Here is a 22,117-nt window from a genome sequence, read left to right as displayed (position 1 = left end):
TTACCCTGAGGATACCTGGTGTGACTATTAAAGACTGAGGCAAAGAAGGCGTTAAATACTTCAGCCTTTTCCTCATCCTTGGTGACAATGTTCCCCCCCCCCATCCAAAAAGGATGGCTCTCTTTTTGTTGCTAATGTATTTGTAAAAACATTTTTTTTATCCTTTACAACCATGGCCAGATTGAGTCCTAGCTGGGTTTTTGCCTTTCTAATTTTCTCTCTGCATGATCTAACAAGATCCTTGTACTCTTCTTGAGTTGCCTGCCCCTTCTTCCAAAGGTGATAAACTCTCCTTTTTTCTGAGTCACAGCAAAAGCTCCCTGTTCAGCCGGGCTGGTCATCTTCCCCGCCAGCTTGTCTTACCGCACATGGGGACTGCCTGCTCCTGCGCCTTTAAGATTTCCTTCTTGAAGAATGTCCAGCCGTCTTGGACCTCTTCACCCTTCAGGTCTGTCTCCCAAGGGACTCTCTCAACCAGTGTCCTGAACAGGCCTAAATCTGCCCTCCAGAAGTCCATGGTAGTGTTTTTTCTGACCCTCCTCCTTGCTTCACCAACAATCAATAATTCTATCATCTCATGTTCGCTAAGCCCAAGACGGCCTCTGACCACCACATCTCCCACCAGTCCTTCTCTGTTGGTAAACAGCAGGTCAAGCGAGGCACCTCCCATGGTAGGCTCACTTACCAGCTGTGTCAGGAAGTTATCTTCCACACATTCCAGGAACCTCCTAGACTGTTTCCTCTCTGCTGTGTCGTATTTCCAGGAGATGTCCGGTAAGTTGAAGTCACCTACAAGAACAAGGGCTAGCAATTGTGAGACTTCTGCCAGTCGCTTGTAGAATGCTTCATCTGCCTCTTTGTCCTGGTTGGGTGGTCTATAACAGACACCCAGCAGGATATCTGCCTTGTTTGCCTTCCCCCTCATCCTTACCCATAAGCACTCGACCTTGTCATCACAATTGTTGAGCTCTATACAGTTGAAACACTCCCTAACATACAGAGCCACCCCACCACTTCTCCTTCCTTGCCTATTCCTTCTGAAGAACTTATAGCCATCTATTGCAGCACTCCAGTCATGTGAATCAGCCCACCATGTGTCTGTGATGGCAACTAAGTCATAGCTATACTGCTGCACAATGGCTTCCAGCTCCTCCTGTTTGCTGCCCATGCTGCATGCATTGGTGTAGATGCACTTGAGCTGGGCTATCAATTTCACCCCCAACATTGGCATGCCACCCCTTGACTCATCTCTAGTGAGCCTGGTTTTATCCCCTTCCCTCACTGAATCTAGTTTAAAGCCCTCTTGATGATCCCCACCAACTCATAAGCGAGAATCCTTTTTCCCCTTGGATACAGCTGAACTCCATCTGCTGCCAGCAGGCCCAGTGCCGTGTAAACCTCCCCATGGTCAAAAAAGCCAAAATTCTACTGATACCACCAGCCTCTGAGCCACATGTTAATCAGGTGCGTTTTCCTGTTCCTTTCAGTATGCCTCCCTGCCACTGAAGGGATTGACAAAAGCCCTCCTGGTCCTTCAACCAGTCACCCCAGCGCTCTGAAGTCTCTTTTAATGGCTTTTAGACTTCTTTGCGCAACATTGTCACTGCCAACCTGTATAATCAACAGCGGGTAGTAATCAGTGAGCCATACCAGACCAAGGAGTTTCCTAGTAACATCTCTCACCCGGGCCCCAGGGAGACAGCAGACTTCCCTGTGGGTTGGGTCTGGTCAGCATATTGGGCCCTCTGTTCCCCTCAGAAGCGAATCACCTATGACAGTTACCCTCCTTTTTTTCCTAACAGAGGTAGTCGTAATGCCTGGGGCTGACTGACTCACCCTAGACAACCCCCTGAACAGGCCTTCATCTATATCCTCATTTGCCTGGCCCTCAAGTTCCAGAGCCCCATATCTGTTGTGTAAGGGCAGCTGGGAAGGTGAGGGAGGCCGGGAGGGTATTCACCTGCTGCTCCAAGCAGGGACCTGTTTCCATTCCCCCCTGTCTCTTAGGTCCCCTCCTTCTGCCTGGTGGCAAGAGGGTAAGGGATCCTCTGCTGCTTGTGGAGCCTCCATCTGCTGCCTTTGCCTCAGGGATGGTAGGATGTGGCTCCACCAATCTCCCTCTCACACTCCCTGATACTCCTCAGCCTCTCCACTCCCTCTTTCAGCTCTATCACCAGGCTGAGCAGATCATTCACCTGGTCACACCACACACAGATGTTGCCTCCACTGGCCTCCAGCATGAGTGACAGGCTCAGGCACTCCCTGCAGCCGGACACCTGGACAGCCATGTGTTTGTGTGGGAGCTCCGAGTCGCCACATTCCTTCTGGCAATGGCTTTCAACCGAGTGGAGACCATAGCTGGGGCCTCTTCTGGGAGGGCAATGACCACTTGTTGAGAGAGACTCTAGTGCCAGGAGGGGCGGGGAGACTGGGACCTGCCCACACGCCTATCCCTGTGCAAACTGACACGCTGCACTCCGGGTCACTCATGCTCCCTGGGGGCTGCTCTTGTACATGAGGGTCTTTGGCCACTGCTGCTCCTGTCCCCGCTCACACTGAGTCAGAGCTGCCGCTCCTCAGGAGCTCGCTCTGCCAGCTCGTGGGGGGTGCTGGGGCACCCTCTCTCTCCCTGCGCTTTCACCTTCACAGTTTTGCCCCTTTAGGAAGGGTCCCCCGACGCGATCCTCCGCTCCGGAGCCCTTCGCCTTGGTGGTTTCGCTTGTTCTTCCTAACATCAGTGTCCAAGCAGACAAATAGTGCATCTGAATTTGTTTCTTTGGTCAGAACATTTCAAACATAAACTAACCCTCTGGCAGACTGGAAACCTTCTTTCTAGAGGAAATTCTCTTTTGTAAACACTTGAAACTTTGGTCACTGGTTTCAGAAGTACTTATTGCCCAAGCCAGCACAATGCAAGGTCACCACATTTCATATGTGAAATATTGGGTGTTATTCTTTGTTGCTATCATGTTGTTCTTAGCAGTTCTAATAATTACTTGATAACAAGTTTGATATAAATCACTTAATTTTATAGTGGGTTTTTTTCTGGAGCCTGAGAGATGATTTCAAAAAGTCTTAGCCCAAGACTTCTCTTGAAGAAGGTGAATTGTGAAGGGAGTAAAAAACTGATACAAGTATTTGCTCTCTTGGGACTGAAAGAGTAGGAACCAACCTGATATTATTTAAGTCCATACAGCAGGAGATTTTATTTATTATAAATGCCAAAATACAGGGGAAAAAAGTCTGTTTTTTCTGTTTGCTGAATACAAGCACCTGTGAAGAACCAATCTCCAAAGAAATGCAGTGCTTCAGACATCACAGAGGTCTGTATTGTGCTGCAGCAGTTTGGGTGTGCCCTGCCTGTCTCTGTGTGCTCATGCACTAGGCCGCAGGGGCCCCACTGGTGGTGCGCAAGGTTCACTTCAGCTATCACACAGAATTGCTCAGGACCGAAAAGTGGCTCAAAGCAGGGACCTAAAAACCAATGGGTTATTTCTTCCCCCAGCAACTCCCTGTAATGCCTGTGGTTAGAAACAAAACACAACTTGGGCATCCTTGAGGTGGGTACCCTGAAAATGTGATTCAAACCCCTCTATGCTCAATGGCTACTCAACCTCAACAGCATGTAAAACCAGCCTTCCTTCAGCCTGCAAGTTCTCAGATCCTCTTTAAATCCACCTGGGATCCATGAAGCAGGACAGGCTCCCCCGGCCTGCACAGCTCACACACCCCGACATGTCATTGTTCACATTCTCCCTGTTGATCAGGTTGCTTCCTGAGAAGAAAGAAGTCTTGTCATCTACTCACTTTTTTCAGGGTTATTTCTGTCTTCAATTCAAATTCAGTTTAAAGCAAAACAAATAACCAGCATTTCTAGCTGAGTGTGAGTTCAAATGCACCTTGTATTTCGACTTTCCTAGAGAGAGACTCTAAGCTCAGCCTGTGCATCTCAGGTCTCATGCTCAGAATGTGGGTCTTGGGACTCAGCTCTCTTGCTCAGCATGTGGGTCTTGGGACTCAGCTCTCTAGAGCCACAAACTCTCCTCCCAGAGGAAAGTATGCAGGATCAGTTGTAGGAAATTGAACCTAGTTCAAGGTTTCAGTTTCTGGGCACTCAGGAACCAGATGCTTAAAAAAAGGAGTGTTAGAGTTCACTTTGCAGGCACTCAAGTACTCTTTAATCTAGACCTTGTTTTCCTTTAGATGGCCTCTAGCACAACTATCACAACTCTAAGAAACGCACACAGAGAAATACCCAGTTAATCTGTGCTAGTGAGTCTTAGATGCACATTAAGCAAGGAGCTGCTTGACCCTACAAAGACTTGAACAACCTTGAAGGAGGTGCAAAGTGCACCTGCAGCAGCCCCAAGAACTTAAACCTGAAAAGGTAGGTGACTAAGGAATTAGGCACTTCCAGGACTGAGCAGTGGCTTATGAAGGTATTTTAAGTACCTAATTTTGAGAATTGGGTGTCTAAGTGCCTCCTTGAATGTAGTCCCAAACATTCTTGTTCTGCAGCTCACTACAGCAGCTGATATATTGGCTTTACTGCATCACTGTTCTGCAATCTGGGACACACCTCTGCTCTGGGCTGCTTGGTGTTCATCAGGACCCTGAGATAGGGAAACAAATTTAGCTGGGTTATCTCCCTTCTTATTGATAGAGATTAGGTTCTGCTCATTGTCAGACTACTTTCAAATTACAAACCTTTGAGCAGGAATTAAAAATGAACCAAGAAAGAGTTCAAATTCACCACTGAAACAATATCTCAGTGACAGTTATTCACAAGAGACAAAAAAGTATACAACAGGTAAAATCTTGAAAAATGGTTTCATGAATGTTTAATGTAAGTTCTAAGAATGTAGCCTGCCAAACTGGAGTAAAAAGTGAATGTAGAAAAGATATATATATGGTAAATTTATACAAAAATAGAGTTGCTACAGACAGAACATGCCTGACACACCAATAATAAGGAAAAAATTGAGTCACCTCTGCCCACAAACACATAGCTATCTTTGCCAATTGCTACAGACCATAGACCCTACATGCCGGTCTAATTCTACCAGTCTATTTTTGCCCATTTTCCTTTGTTAGGCTTGTTCCTCCTCCAGGCAGTGGGGACGGTGACTGCTCTGTGGGAATGTGGTTCAGTGGAGGGTTGTTAGCAGAAGTATGGCATGTTTGGTGGGAAGGGCAGAACCCATGTCATGCCTCTCACATGAGGTAGCGTTGTATTCTCAGCAATGTTGAGGACCATAAAGGCCTGAAGAGCATGTACTGAGTGATAGATACATTTTTTTCTCCCCCCACCTTTTGTGGGTTTGGGATACCTGTAGATATGCAGCTACAGCTCCTATTGGGAATCTGACCCGGACTAGAGCAAATCCCAGTTTAGAAAAGAAGTTGAGTGAGAAAAGGTGCTCAGATTTTGTATAAATCCCAGAATATATGGCAAACTATTTGGGAGCTTTTCTGTTTTCTGAATTTTCAGAATAGTTGTCATGTGTCAACTAGGTATGGGAATTTAGGTTATTACAGCTGCATAACTCCCTATGCGAACACTGGGCATTCTTGTTCAGAATTAAAGTAAACTTAATTTGATTTGCTTTAATTCATTAGCCAAGTAAATTAAGCTAAATGGAAATAAGATGAACTCTGAATGAGAACATGGACACAAGGCTTTAACATGGTTTAGCTAATCTACTTTAGATATAATATGGACAAATTTTTTTGAGTCTCTAAGTAGACAACTGTTTAAGGCTAGAGACTATAAAGAATGCAGAACCTGTAAGCTTTGCTTAAGGTGCCTGGCTCGCAGAGGGGACCTCTGTGTTGGGTGACTTGGCTCCCCGCACAGTTTGCATACACAGTCCCTAGAGAGACAAGCAAAAGGACATCTAGAAGCAGCCAGCGAAGGAATGAGCACAGGGGTCGTGGGCAGAACTGACCCCTTGGGAGCCTACGTCCTTCCTTCATGGCTTCAGATGAATGTTTTTATAACCTAGGGACCTACAGCCTGGAGTTCCTTTAGGTGGGTTGGCACCTTCAGTGTTTCCTTTTGAAGAACAGAGTAAAGCTCAGCCTTGACAGTGGGAGCACCACTGCCTCCTGCACACTGCACTGGCTAGCAGTGAAGCATCTTCACCCATGTGGAGGGGGATCCCAGCTTCTTCAGCCTCAGAGGTTCAGGCGCATATAACCCAGGAGCATCTGTGTGAGCTAGGGCTCTTCCTTCTCTTGTTGTCTCTGAGTGCAGAAGAATGCCAAGGGAGGTTGTGAGATGAGAGCATGACCGTGAGGCCCATTGCTATGAGCGTTTACTGCCAGTGGCTCCTCCTCCCAGGGCTGCGCCTGTATTTTACACCAAGCAATAATGGATTTTAAAGAGAAAGTGGCCACAGCTGCCTTCTGTAGGATACTTCATCCTTTGGATGTGCACTCGTGATCTAAGAGCAGTCCAGAGGGAAACCTGCAGCATCTTCCAGCTTCCTTCTCTGGCTCCCCAGTCTGTGCTCTACTCGGACTGCAAGGAAAGAGAAAATTGCTTCTCCTTCCCATCCTCCTGCCCAGTTCCAGCCAGGCTTTTCTTGCCACATTGATACACTGAGCAATGCTCCAAGGTGCAGAGTCTGCCCTTTATCTGGTTACTACTGTGAGTAGTTAAATTTCTTTCCTCCCCACCCCCAGGCACAGGGATGCATATTGCTCAACTCTTTTGGCCAAATACATTCTTTAACTATGGTTCAAAGTGTGAGCAATCACTTCTTGAACTACAGCATGTTTCTTCATCACTGCGTGTGCTGCAGGGGGTATGGACAGCTAAGCCTGGAAAATTCAAGACACTGCAAGACAGAACTGTCATTGCTTACAACCACCTGGAGGAAAAGGCAGGCAGAATGGGACAACAGCTCCAGCTGCTCACCTCTGCAGGATGATGCATCAGCCACATTTTTATTCAGGGTTTAACATGTACCATCTCAACTTCAATTTTCCATTTGACTTTCATGCCACTCAAAATTCAGCTTAAAGGCACCCTGACACATTGTTTACTTTAATCAAAGCAGAGATCCAGCTGCCTTTTGGCACACAGCTTGTGAATGGATGTTGCTTATGGAACAGTTCAAACTGTCTGAGAGCAACTGCCTATGCTTTTATCACAAGTGAGTCCCAGGGAGACAGTAGGAAGAAGAAAAAAAAGAAAATGCATACACTAAAATTTTTGAAATTAAAGACTCTGCTGAAGAAGGTAATTGAGCTTGGGTAGACAGACTTTCCTTACTGTCTAGCAATCCTTCATTAGCATGTTCAGTCTTGTTTGCATGAATCTAGTGGACGGACTGTGTTTCTACACTGTAGCTACACAGAGACGCAACATGGAACTGGTACAACGCTCTGACAGCAGAGACTTTCCTTCTGATACAGCTTGCTGTGTTGCTGAACAAGTTTGCTTGCATTCCCAACACAAGGTTCTCAAAAACCCTTCCTATTTTTCTTACAATTGTATGAAGTGAAACCTACCCATGATAGATTAAAAAATGGCACAGACTTGACACGGCAGCAATTGAATCAGCAGCATGGTCCTCAATTTCTTCGATTTAACAATTAGCATAGTCTTCTTGTCTGCAACATTTCTCTGAGCAAAGCAAAACGAAAGCAAGCAAATGTGGCAGAACTCTGCCAGGATGGCACTGGAGGAGTCTGACACTTATTTTGCAAGCGAAGTTTTGCAACATTGCTCGCCTGTTTGCAAATACACCAGAAACTGACTGAGAAACTGAAACTGGTGCTTGTGGCTCTTCCCTCTCATCACCTGAATAGACATTTGGGCTGTCCTGATGGGTATGGTACCCTCCTGAAAGAGAGAAAGATGGCTGAATACTCCTCAAGGTCAGAGAAGGAACTGAGCATCTCCTACAGCTCTTGAGAGATAGTGATTAAAAAGGGAAGGGGGGGATGCTCTTACATTATTTCACTACTTTTATTTTTAATGAAAGAACTGACTCTTGCTTTTTTTCCAAAAGAAAAATCTTAAAAATAGCATCGGATGAATCAGTACCAACTGTGAGAAATACAGCCACCTTAACTCACTACAAATAAAATGTTGTACTATCATCTCACCTAGCTCTTTAATTTTTTGTGTATTTATGTTATGCTCCTCATGTTTTTACTGCATCTAAAAGTCATATGTATTGAAATTAACTCAGTGCATGCCTAAGCTCTGCTGTTAACTGCATGAGTCTGAAGTATACTGAAGTTACAGTACTTGTATATATTATACAATTTATGTTTCTATGTATAGCACGTACTATTCTGCACTGTATTATATTGAGAAATTACTGAAATTACAAAAGCAGTATCTCAAAACTTAAGAAATGCCAGAAGGTAACCCATGTGACTTAATTCAGCTTTCTTGTGAATATGCATCAAAAATGGGCTCCAATGACATGATCACATACGATTTTTCTGGGAAGGCCTTTCTCTCTTTCAGTTCACTGAATGAACAGTACCTGAGTGAGCTTCCTCTAGAGGCTTATTTTACCTCACTGCTCTACACATGGCCCTATCCTTTATTTCCCAAATAATATTCACACCTCATGCTGAAGACTGAGTATGAATTTCCTTAATTAAGGAAATTCCTAGATTAAAAGTGTCCTCTAATTTGTGGTGGTCTACTTAAAGAAATGAATTCCTGATATTTTTTTTCCAGAGAACTTTGCATTTTGTAGCATTTTCTCTGTTCAAAGCAGAATGTCCACAACCTTCAGCAAAAACTGTGAACGCTCAGCACTTTTTTTCAGATTAGGTCCTGGGTTTAAACTCAAACCTACACAAAATGGAGAGCACACTCTTAAAACAAATTATTTTGTGTGGCTTGTATTACATAGAAGAACTTGGTTAGAGGCAGGGACAGTTGAGTTCTCTGAGCACCACTCTGCAGCCTGAGGGAGACCCTTACTTGATCTTCACGCTGCCTTTCTTTCTCACTGTGCACAGTACAACTGATGCTGCAAAAGAAGGAAGGATTATACCAACAATACCTTCCCTGAAAGACCTTAGTATACCCTGTGCACTGAATCAGGCAGGGAAGTGGTGGAAAGCAGTTATGTGATTGTGTGTCATGATGTGCCTTGATATATTAGCTACACAGGCAACTTCTTTAATTCTGAAATTTCCTAACTTTTTTTTTTACTGGTCAACCTTAGCATTCTTTAATACTGTCGTTTGTTGTGTGCAACTTCCTAAATCAATTCCCTCTTCCCTCCCCAAGAAAAAAACAGAACATACGGAGCCGTATGTTCTGTCATCACTAACCCATAGCACTGCATCACAGAGCCTGCGTTATGGCATCTCCTTCAGCCCCTAAATCTAGAGTTCATCAACAGTTAAAACTTTTCAACTGCCATATCAGACCTTTGACCATCAAGCAAAGAAAGTAATTTATAATGAGAGAAACAAAACATTTCTGTCACCACCACCAGAACTTAAGTTACCCATTTTGTGACTTCTCGTTATGGCTATTTAATAACAGCAAAAGGACACGGATGCTTTGGAAGTCCAAAGTATAATCAGAGACTGGAAGGAACAGGCTTTTGTAGTCACAGGGCTTTCTGTCCTCGCCCTTTTCTGATCTTTGTTCCCATGTGTTCCTCCCCAACCATCTCTGACCTCCACCTTGCTGTAGCTGCCAGGCCCAACTTCAAACTTGTATTCCAGACTGCTGCTTCTCTCCTCCCGTGGCCAACTAGAAAGAGCAGAAATGCCAGTACCTACCGACAGCTTCTTTGCTCAGCTTCTGGTCTGGGAAGTTCAGCCCCTTCTGGATGAAGGGAAAAACAATTACAGAGAAAGTCTCACTTAGCCACTGCTGACCGAAGTTAGAACCAAGATTGCTTGGAGCAAGTGGGAGCTACAGAAAATTTATCTGTCAAACTTTAGCACAGTAGGGCCTTGGAGAAACCTTAGTTTAACTTGGAAATATTTGGGCAAATTTTCATAGGCAGTGCAGCAGGCATATCTAAGGATGCAAAAGGTAATGTCTGCCAAATTTCAAGTCCTTGTTCCAAAGTATGAAAGAACTAAAGCTTTCTAGCCAAACTGTTTAAATAATCTAAGAGGAAAAAACTTTATTTTTATGATCTCCTTCTGAGAAATAGCTGAACAACTTTTGTTTAAGTTTCCCAGAAGAATTCAGCTGGAGCAGACAACCAGCTGGAATAGTGAAGGTCTGGCAAAATAAGAAGGCACTGCAAACAAGGTCTTGTAATTCACCAAAAAGATAGTTGTGCATCACCAAATAATGTAGGTATTTTCAGTGTAAGCAGTTAACATTTTCTAAAAACATATCAATTTTATATGAAACATATTCTTCCATTTTGAATTTTTTTCAGATTTTGTTGGTGCTTGTCTTGAATGTTCCATCACCACATAATTTTCCTACTGATCTCTCTAAGCTGGGTCTTAGAACACTTCTAAATCAAGTGTACCATGCCATTGGATCCTGAAACCAGTAGAGAGAATCTAGGAAACACACACAAGTCATAAATAGAGGCAACTGTCTTCTCTGCAAGTATCAGACAACAAAAGGGGTAGGAAACACACTGATTTAATCATTTTAGCAGGTTGTTAATTTCTAAATCTAAACCCTACAATTTAAATAGAAACATTATTCACACTCCACTTGCTGGTCATTTTAAGTAGATATATTCCCCTGATGGATTTATTCCACAGTTTTCATTGGATTCAGCACTTTCACAAAAACCTCAGTGGATCTTCTTGCAGCTTTCAGTTCAACCTCTCTAACCCCCAGCAAGTATGCCAGATACTTTACTACTGTCAATGCAAAAATTATGGTGCATCAAAAACAAATTACAGGAATGGAATAAAACAAAGGCATTTAACATTATTCTATAGAGCTAATTTGCTTTCCTCCACGTGTATTTATTTAAAAGGATTCTGATTATTTCCTTTGATGTTTCCATAGCCCCACACAACATACATTCACTTTATTGTAGAGTACGTTTGGATCTCAGACCATACCATCCAGTAGTCCGTCAGTCATAAGTGGTCAATATCATATTTGTTCCAAATAAAATTAAAACTGTAGTTCTCCCATAGTGCAGTAAGCATTAATGAAATTTAGGCTCCCTATATCAGTTTAACTCCAACTCTATAATGAATGAGGAAAAAAAGAAGATGCTAATATGGATGCAGATTTGAACCTTTCCGAATTCTGCAACAATTCAGATCCAGGATTCCAGTCAAGTTTTTTTGGTACATCAAGTTTAATCAATTAGCACCCCCACTTTCCTCCCTGCCCCAAAAATTCACAAATGAGAAAGTAAGGTGAAGGCCATGACAGTTTATTTGGGAAAACTGTACCTGTCTGATAATGTTGTATGTATACATATCACAGCTTAATTTCCCCCTGGACACGTACATGTCATTAATACTAACCTCCCAGAATACTTCAACTGGACCAAGATCAATTTCTGAACAGGTCTTAATACTTCCACATAGAATTAATTTGATTGTAGTCTGATCTAATTACTGCAAAGACATTTAATAAGACAGTATCTGGCTTAAGCAAACACAAGCCATGGAACTCAGTTCAAACCTAGCTCATCACTATCATCTCATGTAATTAAACAACATATGGGAAGCTGGAGTACTGCTGGGAAGAGCTATTACGGGAAGTGGTGAGATTTGAATGTAGAACGAGACACCATGAGGAAGAGCAAGTCAGCCCTATGACTATAGTCCTTCTATTATGGTAAACCTTGTTGTTTGCAGCACTCAATAGCCTGGAAATGGAGTCTTTACTTACTGACTGTCCTTTCTTTTACAAATACTGTTTTTTCCTCTTCATTATTCTGTATTTTACACCTTTGGGTACATACTAGCAAAATAGCAATCTCCTAGCATCTGGGGATGAATCTTAAAACCAAAACTACATTCTTACATTTAATCCTCTAAAACAGAGGTGTGGGGTTAAGCTACAGAAACTCACATGATTGATTGAGCAAAAGAACTGTACATTTATGCTGCATAGGTGAGGAATGGTTTGTACTTAAATGTAACTGTTACTTAACTTCCTTTTCCAGGCTTTCATTTGTTTAAGCTATCTTTGATTAATTTAATTAAAACAAAAAAGTAAAATAAAAATAAGCCAGCAAAGCCTTTAAAAGATAGTGTTTTTGTATATATAAATGCACCCTGCTTGTAAAAAATATTTATATAAAAATTAAGACAACTGTTAATTCTTGAGTGTTATAAACATAAAAATGCAACCTGTTTTCCAAGTCAGTTCAGCCAAGACTTATTTCAGATCACTTATATTACTGAACATCCCTGAAAATTTGTAACTTAGTAAACTAATGAATCACAGTGGAGTCTCAATTCAGACAACTGGCAATGTAGATGCAAGTCTGAAGATAAACTGAATCAGCAATGAACAATAAGCAGATCATTTCAAACTTAAAAAATGTTCTAGCCACACAGCTTGCATTCATATCCCCTTGATAAACATTATTTTTATTAGGCTAGCTCTTCAAATTTCCACTCACAGTAATGTTTTACACTAAAATCCCCCCTCACTGTAATATTCATTTCGGAAAGGGGATTTAGTGGTGTATTTTTGTATATGTGCTTAACATCCTAGTACATGTAACAAGTAGTTTCCATTTTCAGGGCAAGTGTGAATAGATTTAAATTCTCCTTTTTGAGACAACACTTGTCATAAGACAGTACTTGCTGTGCAAACTGGATAGCAGCTGATTTTTTTCCAGTCAATATGAGGTTTCATAATTAGTTCCTGTTATAGGCATCAACCCTTCATTCATTCAATCATAAAAATGTGACTTACTAGAAAAGGAAAAATACAGTCTAAAAGGCATAGAATCACATGGCTGCTCTACTAGGAGTCTGTAAACAGAGAATTGTTTGAATTTAGGAAATCCAAATCTAGGAAAGTAAAAAGGCATCTGAAGCAGGCTTTTATCTAGCCAACTTCCTTAAAGATCCAAAATGTTTTGAGGTCTAAAAAGTATGCACTAAAATACCATATTTCAAAAAGCAATAAGGCAAACAGTATACTCATTATTTCAAAAAAGTTACAATGGTAGTGTAGGCATACACAGTATAACTTTTAGTTACAATGCGTGGTACTGTTTCTACTACATAGCCCTATAACTTTCCTTTCTACACAATTGGAGATTAAACCAGGATTCCAGGTGAACACAAAACCATCCTTGTACCACCATCTACCACTGGCAACAGTTCTTCAGCAGCAGCAATGTTTGCTCTGCTGCTTGAGTCACACTCATACTGAGGAAAGTTCAGAGATCAAACACTGTCATACTTGTGAAGAGCTTCTTCTAGCTTTTGTGTCACTTTTTGAAAAAAGAGTATTTGCTGTTGCAAGAAATGCTGCATCTGTGATTTAAAGTCCCTCACACGAATTTTGTGGAAATGATTAATTTCTGCTAGGGTCGCAAAAGAAATAATGTTACAGCGTTCTTGAATGCCCTCAGCTTTCTGGAGCTCCATCTTCCCCTCTTCCACATGTCGCTTACTCTCCTTTACTTTGGTAAGGGCTCCTGTGTAAAGAACAAAACAAAATAGTTGAACTGTGAGGACAATGTAGACTCAACTACTGTACTTTAACAAGTGATTTAATAACAACAAGGATTCATAGAAGGCTCATTCTAAATGTATTTATATGTGTGCATATATACATATAAATGAAAAGGAATAAAAGAAAAGCTTTTTCAGATCAAAAATCACAGAACAGTGAATCTTGTTTAAAACAACAACATTGTTTTAAAGGCTCTAGCTTGCAAAAGTTAGTAAAACATGCCTATTTCACAATCTTAAAAATCAAATGGTGTCCTTCAGAGAACATCTGAAAAATATACCAGCAGTGGAAAAAAATGAAAGCACTAGAAAACTAGTCAGATCAATTCAAGCCTACATAAACACCAGAAAAATAGCCTCATTCATAAATCAGACTTTGTGAAACATCATAACTTTTCACAATCTTAGTGAAACATCAAAAAGAGGTCTGAATACACAAAACCTTGCCAATACACCATTCTGCTTTTACACTACAGATACCCCAAAACTAATTACTGAGTACTAGAGAATCTAAAAGTTTATTTCAAAGTTGTAGACATACAGGTAGAAATAAAACAATCTTGTAAGAGCTAGAAGAAACAGAACAAAAGAATTGACAGTCCTCATCCTCCAAATTGCTAATTAAAGCACACACATCCTACAAAAACAAAATATCACCCAAACTAGACTCACCCAAAGGAGACTCATAGTGACACAGAATACCAAGATGCGTCTTAGACATTTATGTTCATGTCTCAATCTCCCATAAGAGCAACTTCTTTGCCTTAAATATTATATACAGATTTTATTCATATAACTAAAACCAATCACAGAATCACAGAATCATTAAGGTTGGAAAAGACCTTTAAGATCATCAAGTCCAACCATAAACCCAACACCACCATGCCCACTAAATCATGTCCCAAAGTGCCACATCCACACATTTTTTGAACACTTCCAGTGATGGTGACTCCACCACCTCCCTGGGCAGCCTGTTCCAATGGTTGACCATCCTCTCGGTGAAGACATTTTTCCTAATATCCAGTCTAAACCTCCCCTGGCGCAACTTGAGGCCATTTCCTCTCATCCTATCACTAGTTACTTGAGAGAAGAGACCAACAGCCACCTCACCACAACCCCCTTTCAGGTAGTTGTAGAGAGCGATAAGGTCTCCCCTCAGCTTCCTCTTCTCCAGACTGAACAACCCCAGTTCCCTCAGCTGCTCCTCATAAGACTTGTTCTTCAGACCCCTCACCAGCTTCGACACCCTTCTCTGGACACGCTCCAGCAACTCAGTGTCCTTCTTGTAGTGAGGGGCCCAAAAATGAACACAGGATTCGAGGTGCAGCCTCACCAGTGCTGAGTACAGGGGCACGATCACTTCCCTACTCCTGCTGGCCACACTGTTTCTGATAAAGGCCAGGACGCTGTTGGCCTTCTTGGCCACCTGGGCACACTGCTGGCTCATGTTCAGCCGGCTGTCAACCAGCACCCCCAGGTCTTTTTCTGCCAGGCAGCTCTCCAGCCACTCCTCCCCAAGCCTGTAGCATTGCATGGGGTTGTTGTGACCAAAGTGCAGGGCACAGCATTTGGCCTTTTTAAACCTCATACAGTTGACCTCTGCCCATCGATCCAGCCTGTCCAGATCCCTCTGCAGAGCCCTCCTACCCTCCAGCAGATCAACACTCCCACCCAACTTGGTGTCGTCTGCAAACTTACTGAGGGAGCACTCGATCCCCTCATCCAGATCATCGATAAAGATATTGAACAAGACAACAGATCAATAAAGTTTTCATCTTCTCACAATACGTTAGTGATCTGGCATTTTTCACAACCTTTATGATCACACTTAAGTTACTTGTTCCTTCAACTACTTGTAATGTCTTAACTAACTCTCTCCTTTCATATTACACTTCTTATCATATATGGAGGGTTGACCCTGGCTGGATGCCAGGTGCCCACCAAGTTGCTCTTATCACTTCCCCTGGACACTTCCTGCTGGACAGCAGAGAGAAAGTATAAAAAAAGGCTTGTGGGTTGAGATAAGGACAGGGAGAGATCAGTCAGCAATTACCGTCATGGGCAAAACAGACTCGGCTTGGGGAAAATTAATTTATTGCTAACCAAAATCAGAGTAGGGTAATGAGAACTAAAACCAAATCTTAAAATACCTTCCCCCCACCCCTCCCTTCTTCCTGGGCTCAACTTGACTCCCGATTTCTCTACCTCCTCCCGCTGAGCAGCACAGAGGGACGGGGAATGGGGGTTATGGTCAGTTCATCACATGTTGTCTCTGCTGCTCCTTCCTCCTCGCATTCTTCTCCTGCTCCAGCATGGGCCCTTTCCATGTGTGATTTCCCACAGGGTGCAGTCCTTCAGGAACAGACTGCTACAGCATGGGTCCCCTACAGGGTCACAAGTCCTGCCAGAAAACCTGCTCCAGTGGTGGGCTTCTCCCTCCACAGGTCCACAGGTCCTGCCAGGAGCCTGCTCCAGCATGGGCTTCCCACAGGGTCACAGACTCCTTCAGGCATCCACCTGCTCCAGGGTGGGGTCCTCCACAGGCTGCAGGTGGATATCTGCTCCACCGTGGACCTCTATGGGCTGCAGGGTAACAGCCTGCCTCACCATGGTCTTCACCATGGACAGCAGGGGAATCTCTGGAGCACCTCCGCCCCCTCCATCTTCACTGACCTTGGTGTCTGCAGAGCAGAGTTGCTTCTCTCACATATTCTCACTCCTCTCTCCGGCTGCTGTTGTGCAGCAGTTTTTTCCCCCTCCTTAAATATGTTATCACAGAGGTGCTACCACCGTTGCTGATTGGCTCAGCTTTGGCCAGTGGCAGGTCCATCTTGGAGCCAGCTAGCATTGGCTCTTGGATATGGGGGAAGCTTGTAGCAACTTCTCACAGAAGCCACCCCTTCAACCTCCCCCACTACCAAAACCTTGCCATGCAAACCCAATACACCATACAAATGACTACAGTTCACTGACAGGACTCCCTTTACATTGCCTTGAAGAAATGCTTTTCTGTACTCTACAGTGACACTAGCCAGCAAGCTAATAGAGAAACAAACCTCTCTGCCTATATCTTTCAGGAGGACAACCTCCACTGTCTGCTGGGGAAGCAGATTTGTCTTCTTGTCAGCCTGAATCCACATATGTAGTAAACACCATTAAACAGTAAAAATGCAGTTCAGCAGCAGTAATATTACCTTCCATCCTTTCCTTCCTGTGCCTGTTTAATATGTCATTACAAATATGCCTTACCCCAGCGCCCTGACAAGTCTCTGCAATTCAGATTTGGAACATGACTGTGCACGGCAGTGTCTGGGTTTGCTCTATGGGCAGCGAGCTGGGAGGGAACCGGGCAGCATGGCCGCTGCTCACTGCATTTCGTTCCCACTTCTCACGTTCCCCTGCCTGCTGTAGCTCATCCCCTGCCCATCTCCAAACCCTCACCAGGCAGTCAGGTAGAACGGAGGGTCAAGGTATGCTCTTACAACAAGCAAGTTAAAATACCATATGATTTGGCAGACTTAGGGAAAAAGAGTTTGTTGCATTTTTTAAATGTAATGGGAGTTGTGCCCTGCATTATAAATAAACTCTGGAATTCCTAAATTCAGAGAAGCATGCATGATTTTTCTCCATTCAACTTCTAACAACAACTTGTTAACTGGGCCAGGGTGTGTTTTTCATAGCAAATACTTGGAAAATATTTTCTCTGTTATTAGTACTTCTCTACTCTTAAAATCATATTTTTCTCCTTGTCGTGGTTTAGCCCCAGCCAGCAACTAAGCACCACGCAGCCGCTCGCTCACTCCCCCACGGTGGCACGGGGGAGAGAATTGGAAGAGTAAAAGTGAGGAAACTCATGGTTTGAGATAAAGACAGTTTAATAAGTAAAGCAAAAGCCGCGCACGCAAGCAAAGCAAAGCAAGGAATTTGTTCACCACTCCCCATGGGCAGGCAGGTGTTCAGCCATCTCCAGGGAAGCAGGGCTCCGTCACGCGTAATGGTTTCTTGGGAAGACAGACGCCATAACGCCGAACGTCCCTCCACCCCTTCCTTCTTCTTTGTCCCAGCTTTATATACTGAGCATGACGTTATATGGTATGGAATATCTCTTTGGCCAGCCTGGGTCAGCTGTCCCAGCTGTGTCCCCTCCCAGCTTCCCGTGCACCCCCAGCCTGCTCGCTGCAGGCCAGCATGAGAAGCTGGACTGTCCTTGAGTACTTAGCAACAACTCAAAACATCAGCACCTTATCAACATTTTCTCATCCCAAATCCAAAACATAGCCTCACGCTAGCTTCTATGAAGAAAATTAACTCTACCCTGGCTGAAACCAGGACATTATTAATCTGCATTTAGGCTGCGCTCTACATGGCATCTCCTGTCTGCAGTCCTAGTACGAGCTCTGAGTTGCAAGCATAAGAAATTCCCCTCTGGTGTGACATACTTGCAGAAAGACCATACAGAAGATTTTCCTTTTCTTTTTTAAACTGTGGCAGGGAAGTTATTAACAAGCTAAGTGTACACTAAAGACTGCGTGGCCGAGGATGCCAGTATTTGAGTGGCAGAGGCCACGCTCTGAACCTGATGCGCCAAAGAGCTGCCCAGAGGCCAAGAGCGGTGACTCTCCCCAGGGGCTGCAAGGTGGCGGCAGGGCCTGGCTCCACACCTTCCTGGTCCCCACGGCCCACCAGTGTGATGGCTAAAAGCTTGGCACCAGCTGCTACAGCTGATTGACCTCATCATCTCCAGCCTGGCCCAAAAAAACACCACCAAAAACCCTTTTCCACATGCAGTGGTGCCAGCAGCAGGACCATGCCAGAAGATCTGTATCTTCTCGTTCAAGGAGTGATGAATCTGTGAGGTAGGGCATGATCTGAAAAATATTTAATCCCCTCTTCTGCAAAAAGAACGCTTCTTTCCACAAACAAAACTGAGCTTAGCAAAAATTTTCTCTGCATTCTGTTGGCATAGCAGGAATCCATGTAAAGCTGTGAAAAACTGAAATTTGGGACTTACTGGAAGCTGGATGGAGCTGGTTAAATAAACATGACAACTCTTCAGTTGTGATGTGGGAAACAGCTTCAGATGTTATTTCTAGAACGACCAAACTGGAAGAAAAATACTGAAATTTACAGCATCAGCAGCTGAAAGCATAACTAAGTTCTGGAGCATGTATAATCTTCAAATTATTTTACATCAATAAAAAACATACATTACCAAACACTAAACCTCTCCAGACTAGACATATTATGCATTATGCATTTTTTGCTATTAAAAAATATATATATACAATTAGGGAAAGGAATCGAAGGGGAAAACTTGCAGCCATTAATAATGCTCTCTTAATGCATATAGATTCATACTGGTCCTATACTGGAATTTCCTTTAAAACCTAGGCAGACTACAATTGGAGGTCAGAAATGTATGACAAGAGCTTATACATATGCTTAAGCACGAGCTTTCTTGTTTTTTTGTAGTGCCTCTAAATGAAGTGTTGAATTATTAGTGAAAAAATTAACCTTAAAATAACTTAATAGAGGGAAAATTTTAGCTTATTTTAGGACAAAGAACCTTCCCAAAGCACACATAAAAAAAGTCAATGTGCTTTATTTTAAAAAGCAAACGACCATTTGTTCTAAAATGTCATTTTTAATTTGTTCAGTATCTACTGAATTTTGCAAGACTTATTTTAGTAAATCTTAGAAAACAGTTTTAGTTTGCACAGCTTTGCAAACAGCATTACTAACAATAACATACCCCATTTCATTTAAAAGTTTCGCAAAACACTTCTCCATAGCCTACAGCCTTTGTATTTAAATCCACCTGAGCAAAACTCTGAGCTAGAGCAGAAATTCATTGATGTGCAACGATCCACACAGGTTTCTAATGGTGAAAGGAGGACAGGGTGAGGGAAGAGGGGAGAAGACAGCAGCCCCTTATGTGCATCCCTGCTTGAAAACAAGGGTTTTGCTCAGAGAGGCCTGAGTGGAGGACAGGGCCTGTGGTAACCCCTAATGCCTCCCAGCCTGCAATTCCTAACCGGTCTCACCCCAGGCCGTACACCATGAACACTCCCCCTCCCCCATGCTCACTAATCTATCCATTACCCTCAGCACCTAATCCAGAACTTTCCAGCTCCTGCTGCCACCCTTGCAGGCTGTTGAGGCTGAGCAAGCCCCCTCTGGTGTAAGTACACCTGCAGAAGAATCTCCTGGTTTCTGAATTTAAAGATGTGAACATTTAGTATTGGTTTGGATAATCCAAAAAAGCAAGATGCATTTCAAAACAAAAGCAGAATTATGGCAGCCCTAGAAAAGGTTAACACACATTATAGAGAAAAGAAACTGGAGTCACCTCCTAATGCACATTAGCTCAAGGAAACCTCCTGCTGAATACACATCTGGGATAAATATCTGCCAGTGCACTGTTCCCAGAGGGATGGAATACATTGAAAAAATTCCTTTTTTTTTTTTTTTGGCTCCAACTCTACAGATTCTTGCCCATACATTTAAAGCTTCTGGTCTGATGAAAAGACCTTCTGTCAGGAGATCATGTTCCAGTGATCAGGACTAGCTTTCAAACAGAGAAGAGGGCCTGGAACAAAGACACTGCAAAAAGCTGTGCTACATCTATTTCTGTTCTTAAAGGTGGGGAAAAGCAAGATGTGAATGCTGGTTTACATTGCCCAAAGCCTGATATTAAACAGACAGTGGTGCTCACTGAATGCTGCTAAGGGCTTAAGAGAAACTCACAGGTTTCAGTGCTTGTTTTGAAATATGAAATTAGACAACACAAGATGATATAAACACATTTAACAAGGGACATTTATAGTAATGTGCTAGCAGACAAGAAGACAGGGACAATGTAAAATTCCTCCTAGAAATAAACACTTCTAAATTGTGAAACACACAATACAAACAGCAACTTAAATAGGTGCTGAGGAGTAATCAGGAAAAAAGAAGTGCATTGAGTTAGTAAGCTGGACATGCAAACATGAGGTTGCAATGAGGCAGGAAAACACAAATACATTCAGGAAAATTAAATTTAAAAAATTCCTGAACCTGAGAGCACTCAGGTTTGAGTCAAACAATATATTTTCCCATCACCTGCAGTTTTTTACACTAATAAATGCTTTGAAATTGTGTAAACAGTCAACTAAGGGTGAGTTTGAATCCATACTTGAGCTTGTACTTACTTCCCCTCCCACACTATACATATGCATATATACACATAAACCCATGCTGATGTCTCCAAGCTCTCCAATTGCATGGTGTGATCAGCCTACCAGCAGCCAGCCCTACGCTGGTTCTTCATGCTCAGCATACATGACATAAGTCCAAGCTGCTGCCTGCAATGTAACCAGAAGGAAAAAGATTGCACTCTTCATGAGCCCTGAAACAAGACTGCTCTTCACTCAACTCATTTGTCTCACTTGAAGCTAGGTCTTCCCTGCACCTGCCAGCATGGGCAATCAGAAGCTGAAGAAGCAGCAGTACCTGCTAAGGGTGTACCATCTTCCCACTGCCCCATCTCCACCTCTCCCCAAAGTACCTGAACATCAGCTTTGGAGTTTTGCATACAGCAGTCAGGAGCAAAACTTCATCTGTGTCTTTAACTACTAATCCAAATAAAGAAAAGCCTAGAGAAAGGGAATTCTTTAGGGCAAGAGCCCTTTTCTGCCCTTTATTTACACAGTGCTTAGTACAGGGGACGTTTGTTCCACAGCTGGGCTTGCTCAATTCTTAAAAAACACAAGCAGTAATTAATGATACGCTTCATAACTGTATCACACTTTTCTGAAAAACATCTAAGAAACTGCTGTAGCAGCAATGATTTAACTGCATACAGTAATATTGCATATGGAATGAAACAAAGAAGTGTCAGCTCAACATTGCTAGAATGCAGCACTAAGTATTTGTTGAAATCAGGGAGGTCTGCAATTCACAGTCAGTCACTCTCAGTAACGTGTATTAAGTCACCAATATATCAATGTCTTCAATATCTCAGTCCAAAATACTGAACTTAAAAACTCACCCAGCTTATAGGAGCCAACAAATCATTTTTTTTAGATCCTATATAATTGTAATGCCTTTATCACTGCAGTTATTCAAATATTTCCTTCACTTTAGTGATTAATTATGCTAAAACAGAGCAAATAAATAGATTTCTTTCACTAGTAGTGAGATAACAGTTTACATGTATGTCAGTTATGATTAATACAACACTTTCAGCAAATACCCACGTTATTGTTACTCTACTTTATACCTTGAGTTAAAGAGTTATTGCAAAACAACTGCAAAGGGAATGAAAGAAGACACAAGAGACAAAAAAAGTTAGTCTTGTGGTTCTCCTTGATATATTACAAAGAATGTTAGTTTCTGAAATATATTTTTAATGGAGCTGGGGGAGGGAGGGAGAGTGAAGCAGTGAGCTGGGTGCCAGCCCAACAGTATGTGCAGCTCCTCATGTGACAGCTCTTTGCCTTTCCCC

General features: G+C 42.8%; 1 protein-coding gene across 1 annotated transcript in view; it reads right to left on the bottom strand.

Moving 5' to 3' along the window:
* Positions 1-13,341: 13,341 nt before the first annotated feature.
* Positions 13,342-22,117, bottom strand: part of LOC309415042 (sorting nexin-18-like) — a gene marked incomplete at both ends in the record, with an annotated part of 38,470 nt that continues 29,694 nt past the window's right edge. The window contains one exon of the mRNA XM_082012433.1: positions 13,342-13,595. Within this exon, the coding sequence (XP_081868559.1) occupies positions 13,342-13,595 (254 nt within the window). The remainder of the gene's footprint in view (positions 13,596-22,117) is intronic.

This window comes from Phaethon aethereus (assembly GCF_964289735.1).
Source record: "Phaethon aethereus genome assembly, chromosome: W".
Taxonomy (NCBI): Eukaryota; Metazoa; Chordata; class Aves; order Phaethontiformes; family Phaethontidae; genus Phaethon; species Phaethon aethereus.
This window is presented reverse-complemented; position numbering and strand designations above follow the sequence as displayed.